General features: G+C 37.1%; 1 protein-coding gene across 1 annotated transcript in view; it reads left to right on the top strand.

Annotated features, from left to right (window-relative positions):
* SLC12A2 (solute carrier family 12 member 2) overlaps positions 1 to 24437 on the top strand; it is a 61238-nt gene that overhangs the window by 16751 nt on the left and 20050 nt on the right. The window contains exons 2-13 of the mRNA XM_075725826.1: positions 1414 to 1533; positions 3507 to 3582; positions 4201 to 4296; positions 6158 to 6297; positions 7261 to 7371; positions 10387 to 10495; positions 10942 to 11069; positions 11157 to 11241; positions 15274 to 15422; positions 20968 to 21075; positions 22060 to 22183; positions 23572 to 23673. Coding sequence (XP_075581941.1) covers positions 1414 to 1533; positions 3507 to 3582; positions 4201 to 4296; positions 6158 to 6297; positions 7261 to 7371; positions 10387 to 10495; positions 10942 to 11069; positions 11157 to 11241; positions 15274 to 15422; positions 20968 to 21075; positions 22060 to 22183; positions 23572 to 23673 — 1348 coding nt within the window. The remainder of the gene's footprint in view (positions 1 to 1413; positions 1534 to 3506; positions 3583 to 4200; positions 4297 to 6157; positions 6298 to 7260; positions 7372 to 10386; positions 10496 to 10941; positions 11070 to 11156; positions 11242 to 15273; positions 15423 to 20967; positions 21076 to 22059; positions 22184 to 23571; positions 23674 to 24437) is intronic.

The following is a 24437-nucleotide window of genomic DNA, read 5'->3' as shown; positions in this document are numbered from 1 at the left end:
TTTGTGGAAAGCTTTTTGTCATACAGGATCTCCAGATGTGTTGCAGGTACACCTGTTTTTATGACAATTTCATAAAGCAGAGTCAATGAGAGAAGCACTGACATGAATTTTTTTTTTAAATCTGTTTGTATGGTTACTGCTGATTGTAAGGGGATATGGATGACCCCCTTCATAAGTGACAGTTCTATAAATATTTCCTCTTGACTCTGTGCTGATGGTATATTTGGTAGTAATGTATCAGGAGGAAGAGGAATTTAATAAAGTATCTCACATTAAACTTTCTTACTGCGTCCCTTCAGCATGGAACATACTTCTTGAAAGCATCATTTGGGTCCAGTCTATTTTGTGTCTTATTTGGCAAATGGGAGTTTTGCCCTCTACCTCATTGGGATTGAACCTCTAGTTGTTTAAATGTTTTCTATGCCCTCTGGGATGCAGCCTGCTTCACAAATACTGCTTGAGCTGGTTTGTTGAATAGTATTCTCTGAATAGTATTCAGGGTCTTTCTAGTATATTCATTCTTTATACTTGTTGCCTTGGATAACTAACATACTTTGCTCAGAGTGCTTCCTGCAGATTTCTTAGAGCAAGTGTAGGAAATACTTAAGTTTAAATGTTTAGGTTTTTGCCTGGCTTGGCAAAACAAAACTGCCTCTTGAAAAGCAAGCATGCAATAAGTATGTGTATATATACATATATTTTTAATATATATCAAACAGTTAAGATTTCTGCATTGTAAGGCTGAGAGTTGAACTGTAAAGAAAAGCCATGAGTTGGTCTGTCCATGGGACTGATGTTTTGTGCGTCTGTCATCCTTTCCTTTTAAACAGGGAAGAGACTTCTCTTCCCTCCTTCTCCCTGAAATGCCAGTCTCCCACCCTCCTTTCTAGCAACATCACCTTACAATGAATAGTAGAATAGTTTGCAAGGAAGTGAATAGTTTATTTCCCAAAAAATTGATCAAATGATAGCTAACTCTGAACTACAGGAAATGCTATAGCTGAGACTGGTAGCTTGTGGTAGAACAGTATACGCTTTCAGATTAAGAAACAAAATTTCCTGTGCTGTAGAAGTCATTGCATTTGAAATCCTGTAGTTCTTTTTCTAAGACCAGATGTTTGTTTCTTAGGGCTGTAGAAGTGATTTTTAAAAATACGTATTACTCTGCTAACAGTTTGCTCTAACTGAAGCAGAATACCTCAGTCGTCAATGTAAGCTTGTTTTATATTCCTTGAAATCTCTGAGATGTGCCTCATGCAAGGAACATAAAGGAAAACCTTAAAAGTTCTGCCATGTCTTTAATTCTTTAATTTTTCTATTTGGACAAGTACATGGGGTTTTTTACATTGTGAGTATCAAATGTCCTCTCTACTCTGTTAATCACATAAGATAAACTTCTTTTTCCTTCCCAAGGAGCCCTTTGAAGATGGCTATGCAAATGGTGAGGAAGGCACACCAGCTGGGGAAGCAGCTGCCACTTATGCACCTGATAGCAAAGGGGTGGTCAAGTTTGGCTGGATAAAAGGTGTATTGGTAAGTCTGATATATTGAACATCAGTTTCTTACAGATATGATCTTTCTAACAACCTTCTTTTTTGAGAGGGATTGTGATAGTGCTGTATAAAGAAAAGATAGTATGTATAAGAGATGTGAAAAATGCCATAATTTTAGCAAGGGTTGCTCTTACTTGTACTGAATTTTAAGGAAGTAAATACTTCAGGACTTCAGGTTTTGAAGGGATCATGGTTTCTTAGCACAGGTTTTACAGTTTTGAGGTTGCATAATTTCCAAGAAAGAAAAAGACTATTTAAGTATTCATACATAGTAGAAAATCTACTGTGAATCTCAAGTGACAAAGACAAATGCAAATGGACAGAATATGCTTAATGTGTGTTCACTTTGGATCTGTAAAGTTTTGGACTGAAGTGTTAGAAAACTTGATTTTTATTTTTAGAGAAGTAAAAACTACTGTGTTGAGAAGAGTACTTACCTGTATATGGCAAAACTTGACCAGGATTAACTATTTAAATTTCGTTGAACTTGTTACAGAAAATCATCTTCTCCTAAGCTGTGGAATTCTTAACACTAAATACAGCATAGTCATGGTGGGAATAACTGAGTCTGTCCCCATTTGGAATAGTGAAAAATTAAGGGTGCCATGGAGGACTTTATTACAAGTACATATTAATTTTTTTTTAATATTTTGGCAAAAAGAAACCACGTTTAATACGTACTCTTGAAAGCTCTAAGAATTTATAGTGGTGGTTGCAAATGCAACAGTTTGTTAAAACATACTGAACTTGAGTATTCAGAATACTTAACTTCAGTTCAGCAAGCTTCCACTGTGTATTAGCAATTTCCTTACAAGTCTTGAAGTAGCCATATTCTCTGCCTTGGGAGAAGGAGAGTGCCTGTGGTAGCTGTGAAACAGGTATTGCAGACTTCTGTTGATGTACCCCAACCAAGGACAAAGTTGTTCATTTTAAAGCAGGTGTGAAGCTGACTTTGAATTTCTTCAAACAGAAATTCTGTATGGAACTATTTTTGTAAGCAACAATTCTTAAGTGTTAAAGAGTTATGGTGTAAATGTTGCTGACCATTTTCTTCCAAAGTCTATTTAAAAGTTTCAAGGAGGATGATCTCCTCGTTTTCAGTGGTTTGAAAGTTGCAGTTAGTGTTTCCTAATAGGCATAAGCCATCTGGGTGATTATTTCCAGCTCAGGTGACTTACATTTTGCAAAAGACTTTTTAAATCTCTGAAAACTTCTTACTTTTGTGGTTTGGAGAGGTCCTTGTCTCCTTTCTAGTCCTAATGACCATGACTTTTTGTGGGACTGGTATTGTAAGCTTTAGGTAAGAGAGAGACTTAAGACCTCATGTTAGTATTCTGTCTAAATTCTGTACAGTACAAACTCTTCTATTGAGAACTAAGAGTTTAAAATACAAGGATAAAAGTAAACTCTCCCTCCTATCCTGCTAGTGTGCAGCTGTGTTGTAAGGTATAAAAGTTCTAGGACTGGGAAGTTGTGGGGGTTATTTGTTTTTTTTTAAAAATGAATAAAATATTTAGTAAGTATTTCTTTAGTGCATTTTTTGGGGGAGATTTGTGGGAGATCTGAACTGGGGTTGTAGACCTCACAATCATTGTAGACCTCAGAATCTTATTTTTAGTCATGTATCCTGTGGTATGAATTTTGGATCCTGAAGGCTGAGATCTAAATTATTTTTATTATTTGGTCAAGACATACTACAAGTGTCAGATATCGAAGTACTGTAACTTTATCTGTGCTCAAGGTAGTAACTTTTTAATCATCCTTAGGTTCCCTTTTTTTTAATAAAACCTAAACTTGTCTAATTAAAAAAATCTATTCTTGTGAAATGTTTTGAAAAGTGGTGAGGAAAGACTGCAAGATAATTTCAACAACATTAAAAACTGAGATGAAGAATTAGTGGAAATGACTGCAGATTTAAGACCTAACCTATGTAATATTTCTGTTCTATCTTAGGTACGATGTATGTTAAATATTTGGGGTGTGATGCTCTTCATCAGACTATCATGGATTGTAGGACAAGCTGGGATAGGTATGTGTACTAATGCGATAGTTTTATTCCAGTGACTGTTAAATGTGATCCAAAAGAGGTGTTGATCCTGAGATCACACTATAAACAGGGGTAGAAAATGACCTTAATATTGCCAGTTTTTAAGGTAATTTACCCTTATCAAAACTTTAAGCAGTATGAAGTTACTTAGACTTTTTCATTTAGCTACATGGTCTGTAATTTAAAACTGACATTTGTAAGTTTTCAGTGGAGATTTCTGATTATTTTGATCTCTGGTGTCTTTCTGCACCCCCCTCGTCTGCATATAGACTGTGTAGTATATGAACAATTGTCTTCAAAGGCTTAACTTAGTATTGGACTGCAGAAAATATCTCATCTGCAAAAGGCATGTGTTTCCTTGAAGATCTTGGATACAGCTTTTACCCTGCTGATTAAAGAGAACATTTATCCAGTTTTGTTTGTATCCTGGAAACTTCTCTGTACACAAGGGGAGTGAAGAAGCCTTTTGCTTGAATGTGCAGGACCACACACAGTAAATTTGAGTTCTATTTGCAAGACTAATTCTTTAAGTTAAGTTGAAGATTTGTACATTTTAATACTGTTGGACTTAACACCTTTTTCCCCCTCTTTTTCTAAAAGGTCTGTCTGTCTTGGTTATTGGAATGGCCACTGTTGTGACAACTATTACAGGACTGTCTACTTCAGCAATTGCCACAAATGGGTTTGTAAGAGGAGGTAAGCCTACTTTCATAAAGCTTTCAAAGCTTTTGTCACTCTGAAGTGTACAGCTTAGGGATGGAATCTCTAATTAATTTTCTATTTTTTTAGCATCAGGGAAAAAACAGTATGGGATGAAATGTAGGGATGAGTTAGTTTGCTGAGGAGCAGACTGTTCCCTATGTTCTGTATTTGACTAAGCAGTCATGTAGTTAATGAAAAGTCAATAATTAGCCTACTAATTTGATTTGACTAGTGGCTTCCTTTCTGCTGTGGAAGAAACATTTTGTATTCCAAAAATTAAGAATATCTACATTTTTAGAGACACGTATCCAGGAATGAATAGGATCTTAATATTCTCCTGCATCTGCACTGTTTGGTTAAGAATGTGCATGTATGCTTGTATGTGTTTATCTCCTGAAATAAAACTTACTAATGAAAAAATACATCCTATGAAAGGACAAGCTGTATCTATATGAGAGCATAAAAAAGGATGTGGTCTTGTTCTGTCGTGATTTTTTTAATACACAAAATAAATTCTCCAAACTCTTGATTATCTCCAGCTTTCCTGAGGGTGATGGTTTTCATTCTCTTCCATGGCTTATGTGCTGTTGTCAGCAATTCCTACAAAATAGTTTGTAAGTGGTTGGTGTTTTTGACATGCTCAGACTGCTTCATGACATTACAAGACTGCTACTAGTAGAAAATGTGGTGGAATTAAAATAGAAGCTTATAAAACTCTTTTGATTAAGAATGGAGAGAAAAGCCTCACTATCACAAAGTAAATGGACCCAACGGGAAGGATCAGCTATGAATCTTAGCGTTATGACAAGCTTAGTTTCTAAATGCCCTTTCTTTCTTTTAAACTGCATTATACATATTGGATTTTCCTGTTCTTATGAAAGCCCTTTTTTTTTTTTTTTTTTTTTTGAGTCATTCTTGCAAAACAGTACTTCATTAGAAAATTTGAAGTGCTGAATGGGAAGAACTGTAGAAAAAAAATCACAGTTGTTCCTATGAAAATCTTACATTACAGTAATATTTTTCTTGTGTTAACATTCTCATTTTCAAAGTATGTCAAAGCTGGGTACCTACGTATGTTTTGCACAAGAGCTGTAAAGCAGTGAAATTAAGGATTTCCTGTTGCAAATTTTTAATGTGCACTCAGTTACTTCTGACTGGAGCTGGAGGATTTTGTTGCTTGTAGAAAGCTTAGCCTTAAATTGGACAAATGTGATTTTGCTACATTTTTTTAAATTTTACTCTTGTAATGCTGTAGATACTCAGTTTTCCATTTGCCACGTGGGGTTTGAGTTGTTGTATTTGTCAAGCTGAAAAATACAAAGAACAGGCTCTGAAAAATAAGAGTGGCCGTGTGATTGTTTTGAGAGTCCCACTGGAGGGCAGAAAATTCCCTTAACAACAGAGCTTTAAGAAACAGGTTATGGAGGTTTGGAACTTGAGTGGGTCTATTAAAGTCTACTTTGCCAGTTTCTTGAGCTATAGCTAATGAAAAAGCATTATAGTGGAACTATGCACAAATGCTTCGAGTAGTCTGAAATAAAAAGCACAGCAATGCTGCTGCTTGTGTTTTACATTTTGGTTTTTAACCATAGAACTGGCTGCATAGCTGAATAATATGATGAGGTGCGTAAGTCAGGTGATTATTTTCAACTGCTGTCTTCCTTAAAAATTTGATATGTATTGCTGAAACTTCAGCATGCCTGCCCCTAAAATACTGAGTTTTGGATTATTTTCTAATAGATCAGGGAACATGCAAGAATAAATAACATCACAAACTTTAAGTTGTTGATGCCTGTCTATTCTTAGGCTCTTTCATGTACTGTTTTTTTGTCTTGTCTTTTTTTTTTTCTTTCAGGGGGAGCATATTACTTAATTTCCAGAAGTCTGGGGCCAGAGTTTGGTGGCGCCATAGGTCTGATTTTTGCATTTGCCAATGCTGTTGCAGTAGCAATGTATGTTGTTGGCTTTGCAGAGACAGTTGTGGAGCTGCTCAAGGTATATGGATGATAGTAGTTATATTGATTACACTGTCCTTTATGCAAGTTTGATGCAGCCCAGGATATGGTTGGCCTTCTGGGCTGCAAGCACACGTTGCCGGCTTATGTCCAGCTTTTCCTCCACCAGTACCCCCAAGTCTGTCTCTGTAGGGCTGCTCTCAATCCCTTCATCTCCCAGCCTGTATTGATACCGGGGGTTGCCCTGACCAGTTCAAAGACATGGAATGAGGTGCAAGGTTACTACTGCTATATCAGTAAAATACTACTGTAATTCAGTAGCTTTTTGGTAAAAAACAGATTATCATTGGTGTCAAATGGAAACTTCCCCACCGTTTATCTCCCTGAAAAAATGTGTAATTTGTGGTAAAGTCCGAGCTGGCTGTTGAGAAGAGGAGCGGCAGTACAGATACATGATGCAGAATCATAAGTTGTTAATGCTGAGATTCTTATTAGTGCACTGTAAGTGGTAGTAGTTTATATTAAGCTCATTTTCAAAGGAGTTCTGCTTATTAAAAACAATTCCTTAAGTTAAACACAAGTAAGTATTATTTGTCTGTTGGATTTTTTTTGATTAAATGTAATACTGAGAAGAGCTCAACCATCCTTTTTGTAGATGGGAAGATTGGAATACATTAAAACAAGCAAGAGTAATAGTGAACAACAAGTGAAATACACGTATGGGTGCAGTTGCCTTGCTGATTAGTTCTCTGGCAGCTGAAGACAGGCCATTCTATATGGGGATAGGCTATGAATAGGAATGATCATTTCCGTTTAGAAGATTCAGTGATTCAAAACAAGGCAAAAACCAAATTACTTCTTTTCATACAGGGAATTTAAAATGAGTAAGTTTGTGGCATAGAGGTTAACTCTATTAATTAAAGTTACAGTCAATAAAATGCTATTCCGCAGTAAGAAAGATAAGTACTTGATAAAGTATATGACTATGTTTTTGTTTTATTAGGAAAATGGAACGTTGATGGTTGATGAAATGAATGATATCAGAATCATAGGGGCTATCACAGTGGTCATATTGCTGGGTATTTCTGTTGCTGGAATGGAATGGGAAGCAAAAGTAAGGAACTATCACCTTTTCTTTTATTCTCTGCTTCATAATTTTGATTCCATTTTCTACCTCAGCTGTTTGATTTATTTTTATTTAGTGCACTCAGTATTGCATGCATGGTATGTTCGAAGTTAGTCAGTGGGCAGTTTTTATCTAATAGCTCTCTGTCTAGTGCTAGCACGTGCAGGTCTGGACAGCATTTCAGACCTCAGACGACTATGCTCCACTGGAAGCTCAAGCATCTATGAGAACCTAAAAACCAGCATAATCTACTCTTAATGAGACTGTCAAGTAGGTTAATGGTATTACCCTTTTCTGGGCAACCACAGCACAACAAGAAAAGGTAACAGCATTAGCGTGGGAATTTTCCCTCACTGGGAACGTCAAATGAGCTTTGTGGATGGAAAATACAGGGCTGGAGCTGAAGCCAATCTAAAGTTGTGTAGTTTCTGCTAACTCAAAACCAGTATTCTTGCCTTCCCTTCTACTCTCTTCTGGTTTTGTTTTTACTTGGAAACAGCCAGACAGTGTGATGCAGTCACTAGGCCCAGCATGGAGGAGGGTTGTGAATATTGGTAGTGATGAACGTGTGGGAGGGGGAACCTACTTTCCTCATCTTCTTGTGGCTGCACCATCTTAGGTCAACTCTGATTGTGGAAACAAACACGTGCAGATCCTAGGATACCTTAATATAGAGGTTGCCTTATTAGTTTTCTGCTCTGCATTACTAGGCAGTGTAGCTTGCTCAGTGTTTCCTGCACCAGATAGGCTTTTTCTGAGTATGTCCCTAGTGTGCTCAAAAATAATTAAGAGCCTCATTTGGTCTCCCTTCTCATTTGGTATTTGGCTCACCATAGCTTCTATTTTCTGCAGTGAGAGACAACTGAAGGAGCTTCTTCATGTAAGTGTTATAACAGTTTCTTAGGCGCCTGCATCCAGGTGATGATGATACTCATAATTGAAATGAGAGAGGGTTTTTTCTCATTGTTGCGTCCAGCCCTAGAAATAGCAATCGTAGAAGGATGTGAAGATCAAGTGCATTACTTGGATCTACCACAGGGAGTAAAGAATCTACAGAAATTGACTTTGGCATATACTTTTAAATCAAACAGCACACTTCTATAAAAATTGTTTACCTTTCTCAGGTAGTCCTTCATTGTCTGTAACTTCAGTTTGTAATGGTATCTTTATGCACCTGACTTTGAACAATACTGTTGTCCTCAATCTCAAACATTTAGTTTTTCTTTTGAATGAATTAGTTGTGATTAACCCTCTGGCCACTGTCACTTAAAGTCACAAGAAATACCTTGCTTCTGCTCTGTAGCATGAGCAATTCTATAACACTAGCTTGCATAGAAATACCCCTGTTTTTTAATGTTTCTGTGTCAAATGTGAACTGTGGTATCACTGCAGCATCATCCTCATTAGGAAATAGGTTGCTTTCAAAAATCCTGTGCTCAATGCAAAAATCAAGGCTTGTTGGCTTGGTTGTGGTGGTAAGCAACTGAACCCGTCAAACAAGCACTTCATGTGGGTTAACATACAGCTTAGTGTAGCAAAACACTAATGCTTCCCTCTTGATTAAAGTATCTATGATGTTCTCCTATGCCTTCCCCATGATTTAGAGAATGCCTTGGAAAATGGGACAAGGGGAATCTATAATAATGTCTTTGAAGTAGATCTAAAAGCTAAGAGAGACTGGGATTCCAAGGAAGCTTACTTAAAAAATGACTTTTCAGAGTTCATGATCTCCTAGCACTCAGCTTCTTGTGTTGAAGTCTTAGGAGCCCATTCTTTGTCTGAGACTTTTGAATGTAAGGAGGATATTCAGAAAATGCTGTTAGCTTCAGGGAGAAGCCTCGGTTTGTTACTGGATAAATCCACTTGTGACAGTTGCTCTGTGGTAACTTCATATTGAATTCTCTGGGCTTATTGAAGACTTTTGTAAGCACCCAGCTGCATCCTTACACCTCTCACATATTCTGTAGGCTTGGCAAAGGAGACATCTAAATATGATGAACAGACTAGTTTTTCAGGTGGTCTTCTAACTCTGCTCTTGGCTGTCATGCTGTGTTCATTGTTGTACTACCCTGTTTTCTTGCGAGGCTGTGTGAACTGTAAACTTCTGTAACAATCATCAGTGCAGCAGTGCTATTGCATATTAAGTTCTGATCCTATGCCTGGAAAAAAAGTCAAGCTACGAATAGCTTCCCCCAAGCCACTGGCATGTGCCTTTATAAGGAATCAGATAACACAAAAGATAACAGGGCAGTGTGGTTGCTTATTTAAATGTAAAACCTGAGCCATCTCTTCAATGCCTAGATTTATCTTCACTCACGCTTCTGAGGCGTTAGATGGTTTAAAGTACTTCTTGTTCCAGGTGTGGGGTTTATAATGGATTTATTGAACAGTGACTAAAAATCTAGGTTGTAATGAAAAAATTCTCAAGAAAACTAGAAATTAACAAGTAATTGTGGTAGTCTGCAATTTAGTTTAATAAATAAGGGTTGAGAACATGAGAATGTAACAAAATCATCTAGTCTGTTGCATAAAATAGCAAACAAAAGCTGTTTGATTCCTGATGTAATAAAATTCTTAGTGAAGTAAATACTACATACTAAAGTATAAGGCAAAATACTATGATCACGGTCAAGAAGGCAATACTCCTAGCATTGTGTGCATTTAGCTCTTGCGAATTTTTTCAATCTACTCAAATCCATTCCTTCTGGAAGGCTTATGGAGAAAATGGTTCTCCTGAGTATTTTGTGTTTAGAAGTATAACTTTGAGGGGTATGGTAGTAATAAATTCTCTTTTGAATGGACATTAAACTTAGAAATTATTCCTATTTCTTTATTAAAAATACCAGTACGTGTTCTCTCCAGCTTGCCTTATTTGTGGAAAACAAGCTGAGAATATTAAGCTGAATTTGGAATCAAGTAAATATTTACATTTTAGAACACAGCATTGAAGCTTGAAACTGAAAAAGCAAGTTCTTCTTTCTGACTGCAATCATTATGTTTCAGGCACAGATAGTCTTACTGGTGATCCTCATACTTGCTATTGGAGACTTTGTCATAGGAACATTTATTCCTTTGGATAGCAAGAAGCCTAAAGGTTTTTTTGGTTATAAAGGTATGTTGGAACAGTTAGTATTGTAAACAATATCTTTGCGAAGAGGAGACATGCTGTCATAATGAAGTTAAACTATCTAAAATTGCTTATAGTCCTATTTAACTACAGAAATTTTTTTCCTAATTTTTTCAAACTTCTGCAGTCTTGTTCCTTAAAACTATTGGACCAAAACTTGGTCCTGCCTGCTTAATATCGATTATACTAGATTTAAAAAAGCTGGATGATACTGTAAGTACTTTTTTTCTGGTTTTAAAGGCTATTTAAGTTTACTGTGTTGACTTTTATTTTGAGTTGAAGTGATGAATTAGGTCTTAAATGTTCTACGCTTAATTTTAAGGTCATACAGCTATGACTTTCAGCTTTTTTCGTGGAGCTAATAATGGCTGGAATGGGCTAATACTGTAGCCTCTATATGAGTATTGATAGACTTAAATCTTTTTCTGCAGCTGAAATATTTATGGAGAATTTTGGACCAGATTTCCGACACGAGGAAACTTTCTTTTCTGTATTTGCTATTTTCTTCCCTGCTGCAACTGGCATACTTGCTGGTGCAAATATCTCAGGTGATCTTGCGGTAAGTAGTAAATTAGCAAATATTGTTCAGAAACACTGGGTGTACATTTATCTCTGTCATCACTGTCCACTGACATTTTTCTTTCAGGATCCTCAGTCAGCCATACCTAAAGGAACGCTGTTGGCCATCTTTATTACTACAATGGTTTACGTAGGAATTGCAGTATCTGTAGGTAAATAGAGACCGTTTTTAACTTTATTCTTTCATAGTCCTTCTGAGGGTGTGTTTTGATACAGTTTATGTAATTCGTTATGTAATTGACTGTCACGCATGGGAAAGTAATAGCCAGAGGTTTCTAATTTTTATTGTTGGAGGTTCAATTTTCAGCTGGTTTTATAATTTCCTAAAATGAGTGATACTTTTCTGAGACTAGTGACTGCTTCAGACTAAAGATGACGCAAGACTTCATGTGGATGTTTCCTCATTTGTCGCAGTTATCTATGTTAAAAGACTTAAAATTTAGCAGTGGGATAATCCCTGGATTAGAAAAGTGCTTTTTCAGAAAATACTCACTAAACAAACACCTGTATTGGTTTGAAGATGATGATAGTCAGCTACTTACCTAAAGTGAAATGTGGGATGATCAAGTAACGCTTTGGTGAGGATGCACGAGCAGTAATTCCCTAGTAGAGGGAGGAGAGTGAGTAGTACCTTCATCTGGCCAGCCCACTTTTGGAAGTGTTGTGCTGTTCAGAAATGTTGTCTGTAGTTTTATTTTCGTGTCGAAAGAGGAGAAACAATCATAGGCTGATCTGAGTCTTGTATAACCTCTCTTCCCAGTCTTCCCCACCCCACAGTGGTTTGAAATTCTCTGTAGAAGTTGCCTTGGGGTTTGATGCTCTCTATATCAATTTTGCTCTAGAGCACCAATGGCCAACCAGGTTTTTCCCACCCATAAAATAATTCTATTTTAGTAACCTTAAGAACATAAGATTGTAATCATATCTTGCATATTTCTTGTCTATGATTGGAAATGTTTGTGTCATATAAATTACTTTCTGGCAGCAGTAATGAGTTCTTACATGAATGATCTTGCCTTATCTTAGCTGTGCTGCCTTTTGAATGAAATTCTCATTTGTAAGAGTACCATGGATCTTACCACTAATGATATTTCCTTTCCAAAGATACCAATCTTGCTAGTCTGCCTCTGTTGGCTAACATTGTACTGTAGCTTTGCCAAATAGTTGCTCTGTAGTGATTGTGCTTTATGCAGCATAATGACCTACACTTTGTTCCTAATTAGGTTGACTGCGTAGACCCCTGCTACCAAATTTTAATACTTTAGAACTTGAATGCACATGAGAGCAAAATCTTCATTAATATTCATTTGTTAATGGAATACTTTGATCAGCTTTCAAACATGGAAAACTTCATTTTTCGTACTGTGAAAGGAACAGTTTGCAAAACCAATGGAACATGAAATCGATGCATCAGAAATGTCCTGCCTTAGTTGCCTCCTATAACTTACACTTAGAATTCTGCTAGTTGGAAAAGGCCAGTGCTATTGCAGAAGTCAGAGATTATGACATGAGTGAAATTTAGGTTTTTTTGAGGCACTGGATCAGGAATCGGACAAATACAAATACTTTTATTTCTTTCCCCACACACTATTCCCCACTGTAAGTTTCCAGAGTAGTGACAAGCAAGTCATTAAAACTTTGAAGGGGCTAGTAAATGTCACTGAGTAGTCATGTGTGAAGGGGAAGATGATGTTCTGAATTTAGCTCAGTATTTGCATGCTCTGTAGTAGCTAAGAGGATTAAGAAACTGAGTAGAGAAGGCTTAGAAGAGGAAAATTACTAGTCCTACTGCTAGAGCTACGCAGCCTATTTCAGAAAGATAACAGCTGTGAGGAGAAAGTGTGCAGTTTCCTATCTTAGCAAGGGACTAATGCAGGTGTGTGGGTGGCAGGATGAAGATTGCATAAGCAACTTTTGTATCAAAATTCTTGAAATACTTACTTCAAAGAACAACATCTATTGCTTTAAAAACAAGGGAAGCTCTAATAAGAAACCCAAACTTCTGAGTAGGTTTAAGACATGCTTTCTGTACACAGCGAAGTAAAACTAATGAGAGCTGCTTGTAGCACTGGAGAAGTTAAGCACTCTCAACTGCAGTCTGAAGGACTCAGGGTAGTATCTCTGGAATTTGTGCTGGTTGCATGTAGCTGGGAGATAACTTGATATAAAATGTCTGTTAACCTTCTCAGGCTTATAGCATGGCAAAACTTTATTTGACTTTGGCAGGAGCATGCTTCTAGGTGCCTATGGAAAGGTGAAAAAGTTTTTACAGGAAAGAAGACTTAGAAGTTCTTAGGGAAAATGTTGCCAGAATCTTATAAATAAATAAAACCTTTCTGAATGAGGGTTAAATAAAATGTCTGGACTGTTACTTGCATCTAAGTATCTTCTGCTGAGAATGGAGCCTGCCCAGCTGGCTTCTGCTCTGCATTCTCTCACAGTAAGGCTCACATTAAGTTTGTTCATAGTGCCATTGTCCCTTTCTGTCGCACTTTGACTCCATGTGTGAAAGACCTGCTAGCCAGTTGGATCTGAACTGTGAAAAAGGGAATGAGGAAAAGGAGGTGCACTGTAGTTATTTAATGGGTTGCTCAACTTAATGGGTCTGCCACTGCAATCTATTACCAACAAAATATTACCTACAAATAATTCAACTAGTAAGTATATTGTCACATCCATTATATACTGCTTGAATGGTTGGGGCAAATACTAGTGTAGTGGAAGAGAAGAAACCTTTTCTCATACAGAGCTTTTAATCCCATTTAAAACAGAAAAACAACAACAACAAAAAAAACAAGAAAAGCATAAGACAGGTGATCAATATAGGAAACTTGTACTTGAAATTTAACCAGTTGGGCCTAATAAGTAACTGAAAAATAAATTTAAAAAGTGGAAGGATTAAGTAATGTCCACCGATGAGCACCAGCTATTATTGTGGACTGTTATCAAGTTCTAATGGCTCAGAAGCAATCTCAATGTGGTATAGGTATTTAGGAATTTGTTTTCCCAGTGAAAGACAGACAAATTGCATAGATAACAGGGATTGTTATTGGAGAAACTTAAGCTTGCAGCACATCTGTGTCCTCCTTGTTTTGCAAGTAAGTAATTTAGGTCCTCAGTAGTCACATGGTTCTGTTCCCAGGATCTCCTTGTGATTCAAGTTCCTAAAACACCAAATTAAGGGAATTCTATTGGCTACTGCTCTGTAGGCTCCTCTCTTCTCTTCCCACTCCTTATTTCATTCTTCTTCCTGGAAATATTTGCTGGTGACCAAACAATTTGACTACCTCAACTATTAAACCATAGAATGTTAAATAATACTTAGTCTGCTCTAGTTCTTGTCCTTTATGAGGCAAAACCCCATGAACTAGAAGACTTGTGAGCTTTTTAGTACTTTTTAGTTTTTCTTAGTACTTAAGGGCTGAAATGCTGTGTCTTCAGCATTTTCTTGACCAGTGAAATTACAAATAATCATAGACGAATTGAAGACAGCGGTTTAAGTGATAAACTTAATTATAAAATTGTGGTAGGAATGGGACTGTGTGGCTTTGTTTTTCACTAAGAAACCAACTTAAAATACCACAGTCACATAGGAGGTGGATTGTTTGAGCATTGGAAAATGGTTTGCAACAGGCTTTCATGGCAGACTATTTTTTTTTTTTTAATGTCTGAGCCATATTAACTGGAAAAGAAATAAGTGCAACACGGTGCACATCTTTCTGCATCATCTGTACATGCACTACAAAAATGCATTCCTCTAGGAAAATGGGCAAAAAGAGAAACTAGATCAAGTGATGGTGCATAATACCAACTTCAGCTAAAGAGCTATGTGGAAGATCGTGATTCAGAGAAATAAGATGTTGAGCTAAAATTGTGCTGTTAAAGTTCTGCAAGTCTATGACATTGTTTTCCTCTGTGCTAAAACTTTCCTTTTCTTATTAGACTGAGATTTATTCAAAAACTGAAGATCATCTCAGGCAAGAGAGCAATTAGTTTGCTTGTTTGTATTTGTTTTTGATAGTGAAGATGTGCTTAATACTGAAATGTATTAAAAATGTAAATGCCATATTGTAATGTTGCTCTGTGAGAATATGCTTACATAAAAAAGGAATTGATCTTGACACATGTCCTTAAGTTCAGAGTCAGTCTGTTAATGCCTTTTTTTGTGATTGTGTCCACTCTAGGTTCCTGTGTTGTTCGAGATGCCACAGGGAACATTAATAACACCATTGTCACCGAGCTGACAAATTGCACTACTGCAGCTTGCAAATTAAACTATGATTTCTCATCCTGTCAGACAGGATGTCAGTATGGGCTGATGAACAATTTCCAGGTATAAAACTTTCTCCTAAATCTGTTTATTGGCTTTTGTGCTTGTTCTTTTTTTGAATTGCATATTAAGAAAAATCATAGGGTAAAAATGCCTATCTCCATAAATAAAAGGTTTATCTGGAATAGTTAAGTGGTACACTCTAGCTAGTATGTAGAAGAACAGTGTAACTATGTTAAAAACTTCTGTGTGTTTATACACAGCTGGTATAAATATTTACTCTTCTTCTGAGTAAACTGCTTAGGTTAGGTAGTGGGACTGCAGCTTTCTCTCTTTAGATATCTGAATGTCATCATTCAGTGATGTGGATAGAAGTACTCATTGTTCAGTAGTGATGCATAGTAATCATAGGTAGCCTGTCAATAACTTGTTCCTTAATTTTTTAAGTTTCTTAGAAAATATGTAAAACATTCTTAAAGGGTCAGCATATTTGTCACAGTATCCTCTTTAACAGTAAGAATGTTGTGAATTTTCATAAAACCTGATGTTACTGTATTTAAAAATCCTCTAGAAGTCATGGGGTAATTCATAGTCTTCAACTTAGACTTCTCAGGTAATTGGGATGTCCATGAACTATTGGTAAGGGTTTGAAAGAAACCAAGGAAAATGTACTTACTGCTGATTGACTTAAACTTGCTCTGTGGTAGTCCATCTTTGCCCTAAATTTTTCAGATAGGCATACAAGAAGTTAGCTAGAGATTACGCTGAAATCCACTAATGAAAAAGGTGTCTGGCTTGTGGGTTTTGATCAGAAGTACATGTGGTACATGTATTCCTTACATGTACTACTTACATGTTAGGCTGATAGTCTTACCTGCAAAGCTGGATGGAAAACCTATTTTGTACATGCTGAAATAATGGTGTGGTGCAAACCATTCTATTAGAGTAAAATACATTTTTATAATGGAATAATTTGAGTATCTGTGTGTTGTTACTTTGTTCTGGTTTAGAAAAAGTCTGTATTTAGAGACACTTCAGAAATGCCCTTGTGGGAATAATTATTCTGCAAAATCTGATGACTTTCGTCATTTGTTGAAGCTTGAAAGAGCCCAGTATATCATCAAACGTACAGCTGAGAGTAGCGTAGAACTGGTTTCCTCCGATTGTATCTTTTTCTTTAAGTCATAACTTCAGTAAGGCTGGTTACCATAAATGTTGCTTGTACTTCTAATAAGTTAGTCATTAATGTTCTAGTTTCTTACCATTTGGTCTAAAGAGTACTTCTGTCTCCCAAAATACTATTGCTTCTCTCTGTAGAAAAAAACAGTGGGTTCCAAATAGGAAAAGTCACTTTCAAGCCAGGGGCTGCACAGAGAATGCAGTGCCCCGTCTGCCCTGCCTTTTGTTGAGGTTTTGAAAACCTCATCATGGAGACTGGACAGCATCTCTGGGCAACCTGCTGCAGTGCTTAGCCACCTTCTCTGTGGAATTTTGTTTTTCTGATACCCAGTTGGACTTTTCCTTGCTGTTTGGTTTTTTTCTCATCCTTACAGCTTTTGCTGTGTATCTCTGAGAAGAGTCTGATTCTGTCTTCTCAGAAGATGTCAGAAGGAAATCGTCTGCATGAGAGGCTGTCTACCTATAGATAAACTGTTGTCCATTTTCTAACAGAACTGCTCTCAACTTGGTAGCTCTGAATGGTAGCTGTAAAGAGAGATTTTTTTTTTTAATGTGTAAGTCACAGTGTGCGGGGCGGGGGGGGACACTCCAAGCTTGCGTACCTCTCAAGCTTTTCATACAAATTTGACTTCTCTCTGTAGGTTACATAACTGAGAACAAAAATTTCACAAACATAAATTAATCCCTAAAGTGAGCAAAGATTGTTGTATTTGTCTTACAGCTTGTAAGCATGCAGGTTCTGAGGTCAAAATCATCAGTTTACTCATGTGCACAGCCTGATGACTTTATCACTTCAGTACACTTTGTGCTGCATTCACTTCTGGCAAAGAATTGAAGTTAGTCCTTAGGCAGCTCAGATTTTGAATGTGTTTGGGCAGCAAATGGATGACTTATAGTATGATTTACCTGTGGCAAATTTAGATGATGCTAAGAAAATTCAAATGAGAACAGCTGGTGAGAGAGGCTTGGTCAGACTTGCATAGAAAGACCATCTTTAGTTTCTGTTGTAGTAAATGCAAATTAATTACAGGTCCTCACAGGCTTCAGACATTTCTCTGCTCTGTGTCAGTGACATTTCTGTGCCCAGGCTGTCACCTGGTAGAAGAGTAACATCAGAAACTTGTTTTGGGCTGTGTAGCCTCCGCCTGGAACTTCCCTAGAATAAGTTATAGCTTTCGGTAATTCAGATGCAGAATTTGGTCAACTTTGGATGAAAGTTGAATGTAGTCTGAAACTCCATTCCAGAAACAGTGTAAAAGTTCTGCTAAAACATTCCTCCTACAAAGGAAAGCAGCTGTAAAACATTTGAAAAAAGTTAGGGGAAGGGGGAGTTGAACAATGCTTTGTCCATATTCATTATAAAAATCTAAACTTAAAGAAGCTGCTGTTTATTTTAATGTGGCATTTTTTTCTGCCCCACAATGGCTGGACCAAGGAACTGAAACTGTAGTCAAAATATGGTATTTCATTATCCCAGATCTTTGAAATTGAAGAAACTGTCTCAATAGTAAATGCCAAGCAAATATAATTCAGCCCTTATCAGCAGTAACTATGTATCTGTCTCACCACACCAGTGGCAACAGGGCGATTCTTACTAGGTATCTGTCCTTGCAATTCTGTGTGTTCTTTCAAGGATGAAAATTTCAGTGCTATAGCTAACTGCATATATGGGTTCCTTGGTTTTGTGGTCATGAGGTTGGATTATGGTGTGTGTGATGGAGGGCAGGGGAGGGAGGGGTGTTTAACACCATGGCACACTGGTTCTGCTGGAACTGGTTCCCCTTTTGTTCTTGTAGCTCAGAAGAAGCTTCCTAATGTCTGTTACATTAGTAACCTGAGTTGTAACTTGATAGCTTTTAAAATGGACAAACATTATCTGCATACATCTTACTGAGATTTTTCTCAAATTTGTAAACCAGATGTAATACTCAAAAACAGATAGTGTAAATAAATGGAGGCAGTGAGCAGAACCTAGAAAGAGAATGTAAAATCTGCGTAGATTGTAAGAACAAACTTCCAAGAAGTTGATGCAAGTGCAGCAAAGTGAAGGCTTTGAAACAACAATGTGTTAAATCAGATGGGAAGAAAAGTAATGGAGACTTGTACACAGATTCAGTCCATGAGAAGTCCTCCCAGGGAAGATTGATAATGCCATCCTTGCAGGGAAGAAAACTTTCATCCTGCTCCTACAAAGATTATTCTATGCTTGTTTATTATGTTGCTATAGCAAAGGTTTTCTAAAATATTTGTCAGTAAAGCATTTACATCCTTGACTTCTCTTCTAGGAATATAGCATATGGTTATTACAAACTGGCATTGTCGTGGTTTAGCCCCAGCCAGCAACTAAGCACCACGTAGCCGCTTGCTCACTCCCCCTGCCCTGATGGGATGGGGGAGAGAATTGGAGGAGTAAGAGTGAGAAACACACCTGGGTTGAGATAAGAACAGTTTAATAATTGAAATAAAGTAAAACAGTAATGATAATAATAACAATATAATAATAATATACAAAGCAAGTGATGCACAATGCAATTGCTCACCACCTGCCGACCGATAACCAAACAGTTCCTGAGCAGTGATCACTGCTCCCTGGCCAACCTCCCGCCCCCAGTTTCTATACTGAGCATGATGTCATATTGTATGGAACAGCCCTTTGGTCAGTTTGGATCAACTCTTCTGGCTATGCTCTCTCCCAGTTTCTTGTGCACCTGGCAGAGCCTGGGAAGCTGATAAGTCCTTGACTAGCATAAGCAGTACTCAGCAACAACTAAAACATCAGTGTGTTATCAGCATTCTTCTCCTACTAAATCCAAAACACAGCACTATGCCTGCTACTAGGAAGAAAATTAACTCTATCCCAGCTGAAACCAGGACAGGCGTTTACAACTGTAACTTTTTCTGTTGATTATAAGACTGACTTAAACCTGGGCATAGGAGGGATAGCTTAATGTAGTGTCATTAGTTTCATTCATCTATGAATAAAAGCCTGTCCTGTCTTTTTTGTTGTCAACTACAGATATGCCTGAGGAAATTCTCTCTTTCATTCGTTACACTACTGTGATAGCTACTTCACTCTCATCTTACGCACCTGCAATTACTTAATTTCTCTTGTTATGCAAGGCATGCCTGGAACTGACCAGTGAGTCCTGATGAGATTCAGTTGACTGAGAGACCCAGCAGTCTTTCTCAGTCTAATCTGGAGAAAACTGCTAAATTTTATCATTAGTTTAGCCCTAGGAATATGAATAAAACTTCATCAGTCACCTGTATATTGTTTCTGAGAGCATGTCCTACCTAGTAAGATTGCTTTAGACAGCTAGATTTTACAACTTCAGGTGACAGTAACCTAAAACCTGGACAGTTCTGCATGATCTTTCTTGCTTTCTTTCAGTCTCTTTCCGTATCCTCTAGGTGGGGTTGCCAGGTTGAAGGACACAAGTAATCAGTGCAAATGATGCAGAACCTAATTCTGACACATTGTGCCTGACAGGCACCGTGCTGGGTTTGGTCCATTGACTAAAACCAAGCTTTTTCAAGGTGGTATCAAATTCTTAAACACTGTCTGTCTTCAAGTAGCTTAGGCTTTTGTTTCATAAAGAAAAGTACTCTATTTAAACCATGATTATTTTGTAAATACTTCGTTCTGTATCTTAATTGACATGTGCAAAGCTGGATGCAGCTACGGTACAGAAGTAATCAGTAGAATGGTAGAAGAGGGTCTTCGGGCTACATGGCAATTAGACAGAAACTGCTTTGGTTCTAATTTGGGATTTTTTTTTAATATCTTATCAGCATTGTTCTTTTATACTTAGCTTACTGAGCATTTATCATTTTGTTAGTCATCCAGTCTACCAAGAATTGCATATTGTATTTCACTCACTGGGGTTACAGAGATGTCCTAGGATGTGATCTTGGGGAGACAGGAAGCACGTTTGTCCTATCCTTGTGGTTTTGAAGCGGAAACAAGCCTAACTGAGAGTGATGGAGATGTTGAGAAAGGCAATCAGCTTTCCCAAGATGTTCCCCAATTTCAGTTGTTTAGTCATTTGGGCTTTCTGAGGTCATGTTACTCAGTAGTAGGCTAGTCAAAATATGTAACAAATTCCAGTGTATTTTTCTTCTATGACTTATTTTTGATTCTCTTATGAGCCCATGGAGACTTGCTGTTGATTGTTTTGACCTGAGAGTGACATGGTTGGACTATATATTGTGTGAAAAGCCACATTCTCTTGTTCTGAAATTAGGATCCATTTATATCCTCTGATTTGCCCCTAGTTCATTCACGGATATAAATGCATGATATTCAAACAGCTTTTAAGTGGAGGGTACATAGTATTTTATTTTTCTGTTTGTGTAGTTAATGTTGCCATCCATTTGTATAGTATACTTCTTCAAATTCTTTTTAAAAAAATAATTATTTTGCTTTCAGGTGATGAGCATGGTATCGGGATTTGCCCCACTGATTTCTGCAGGTATTTTTTCAGCCACCCTGTCTTCTGCATTAGCATCCCTTGTGAGTGCACCTAAGATCTTCCAGGTAAGTATGGAAGCAAAACCATAATCTTTCAAAGAACAATTTCAATTAACTTTTGAATTGGAATTTTTGGAAGGGGACTCTGACATACTGCCATCATGATTCATACCCATTGACATCAGTAGATTGATGTAATATTTACCTGTTGCTTAGAATGGGAAAACAGTGTGTTAGCGTTGTTACTAAATGTGGCTAGACTATAATTTGTTCCAGATCTCATGTGTTTCTGGTTAGTTTAGCGATTAGTTGTGGTGTTAACTATAACATTGCAAGAATGTACAAACCCCTTTAGATGTTTTTTGTTGTAAGTAACAGTGGAGCACACAGACATAACAGTTCATTTCTCAAAGTAATCACAGAAGGAGACAGCATGAAGTAGAACCTGTAGCTGTGGAACCTTAATCCTCAGAGAATACATTATCAAAATAATTGTGGACCAATTCTTGTGTAAATCATTTACATTGATTTTGTTGGTGTTTCTGAATGTATTTTGCTTTACCTTCTCTTCAACCACTTAATCTCATTCTTTGTCTTACAAGTTTTCTTTAACTGGGTAGAACTTTAGTGTCCTCTAATGACCTTCGTTCCCAAAAGTTCAGTAGGGAGTCAAACATAGAAGGGATTTTGTTGCAGAATAGAAGCACAAATATTGATGCAGAGAACTAGTGTACACACTGGGCAAAGTCTTCCACTTCCTGAGAAAACATCGTCTCTAAAGAAAGACTCTTTGTGAATGTAAGACTCCAGTAAAGTAAAATAGTCTTACTTACAGAATAGCAGAGGTTTTTCTTATAGATAGAAACTACTGAAGGATAGAATATTGGCAATGCAAAACTTCAAGATTGAAAGACAATTGAAAACAGAATTAGTACATGGTGGATATAAACATTCTTCTTTCAGGAAGATAATATGCAGTCGAAGACACCATTAGTAAGGATATATTTTGAACAAAACACATGCTGACTCTTGAATTTTATTTTTTCTTAGGCTTTGTGCAAGGACAACATTTATCCAGGATTTCAGATGTTTGCTAAAGGCTATGGGAAGAACAATGAACCACTGAGAGGATATCTTCTAACATTTTTAATTGCTCTTGGATTCATACTAATTGGTTAGTTGGAAATTACAAGAAGTCTCAATATCCTTTTGTCCTTTACAAAGCATTCTAGTCCATATCATGACTTAAGGACAGTGTCCTAGAGGTCTAATGCACTGCTTAATTCTAAGCCAGCATTCTAAATCTGTTTATGTTGAGGGTTACTGTCTCCTATCTTCTAGATATAACTCTGTCTAAAACTGCAATAAATTTGAATTGAACTGTAGCAATACTGCACTTTTGTTCATAACCACAGGTATCTGTCTTTAAGATACTATCAATAAATAAAAATACATCTTTTGCTTTAGGTAGGTGTTACATCTTGTAAATATGAAAGTTTATTTCAGATTTTTAGTAATTACAAACAGCTTCAGTAAATGGCAAACTTGCATGAACAATACTTTTTAAAGTGTGTTTTTCTGTTAGTTACAAACAGTAGAGATGAGTGCTGATGCTGCTGTTGCTAAAGGTAAACATAGTCTAGGTGGAATTACATGTATTCTACGCAGATGGCAAACTAATTGTGCTGTGTCCATCTATGAGTCCTGTACTAGTGTTTTTAAACTTCTCCCAGTTTGCTCTTTTATCCTTCCCCCAAGACTGCTTAAGGCACAGGTCCCTACTGCAGCATGCTGACTGGAAGCTTGATTACAGCAAGTAGAAACTTGCAGACTAACATGGCACATTCTGCATTTTGATCACTTTTTGATGGTGAGAGTACACATATAAATGTTTTGTATCATGCTGCCTCAAGGAAACGAGAGCATCAGGTTCTTCCATCTCTTTGACTAAAAAGGGTGTACTCATCACTGTTGTGATGGTATTGGTCTATAATAATGCACTATACTAGTACCATTGATGCAACTTTTCATTTAAAATGCAGGCAGATGAACATGTTTATCCCATTGCTCACACTAGTATTGTCTGCTGTTGCCATTCCCCCTAGTTGACTGTCTCTTAATCTTGTTCTTTGCTGTTTGAGAATTGAGCTGGAGATGCACTGCAGATATATTAATGCTCTGTCTACTGTTCCTGACGTTCTTCAGAACCCAGTGTATAGGTGCACTGTTTGATCAAGCCATGGTGGGAAAGAAATTTTCTCAATGAATTATTTTGAGAAAGTATGTAGTTCTTCAAAAGTGGCAGTCCTGGAACACTTGGTAGTGTGGAAAAATGTTTATATTTTTAAAACGGAAAGTTACATTTCCCGACTATTAGAAGATAACTTAGTAAATAAAGGACCATTAAGATAATAGCTCTGTGTTGAACAGAAAGGACAAACTACTGCTTCTTAGAGTACCTCAGAATATAAGGTTGTTGGTAGCAGATTTTTTTACTCTGGAATCTACAAAGCCATTGGGTGATACCTTTCATAACAACCTGCTTTGTTTTTGGTTTTACAGCTGAACTGAACGTCATTGCTCCAATTATTTCTAACTTCTTCTTGGCCTCATACGCCTTGATTAACTTCTCTGTATTCCATGCTTCTCTTGCAAAATCTCCAGGTAGGAACTACATTTTGGAGGGTGAGAGTTTAGCCTGCAATTTCTTTATGCATAAATACAATTTAAAAGGTATTGGTATAAATGAAAGTTTAGTTTAATTTAATTACTAAATACCTATTTGATTCTCATGGTGCATATGAATTACAGCATAATATGGTGTGTACTTTGGTATTCTGAAATTTTGGGGATGGAGTGATCCAGTAGGGCTTGGGAGCTACTGATTTTGTCATCTTTGATGGAACACAGGGTAATTCACTGTTTACTCAGAAACTCTTGAAGAAAGCTTTCTTGCTCATTCTGTATCTGATGTTCAAGAACCACCCTTTTGTCATCTTTGGATTTCTCTGATAGTATGTTTCATCTTCTAGTCCAGACGAATCTGTAATTGCAGGTGGTTTCCACATTTTTATAGCCTTTGGTGTGGGAGGCTAGTTAGATTATAGGAATAAGCCAAAACCCAGTAGTTGCAGAACAGGTGTATATCATACCCAGTCCACTATGCATTTGTACTGAAATAATGCCCTTAAAAGCTTCTTGAATTGCTGAACTGGTAGATGTCATTATTTTGCCAGAGCGTGGCATAACTCTGTTTATACAACATTTCTATGTCTAATATGCTTGCTAATCTTAGGTATGTTCATGGGGGGGGATGACAGGGGTGTGTATATTTACCTGATTTGGGTTAAACTTCTGACAAATAAGGACATAAAACAGTGACAGTCCAGTATTTTGACATATTCAAGTTCTACTTGGATATATCTGTC

This window comes from Pelecanus crispus, chromosome Z (assembly GCF_030463565.1).
Source record: "Pelecanus crispus isolate bPelCri1 chromosome Z, bPelCri1.pri, whole genome shotgun sequence".
Taxonomy (NCBI): domain Eukaryota; kingdom Metazoa; phylum Chordata; class Aves; order Pelecaniformes; family Pelecanidae; genus Pelecanus; species Pelecanus crispus.
The sequence above is the reverse complement of the archived record's forward strand: the minus strand, read 5'-3'. Positions and strand labels throughout refer to the sequence as shown.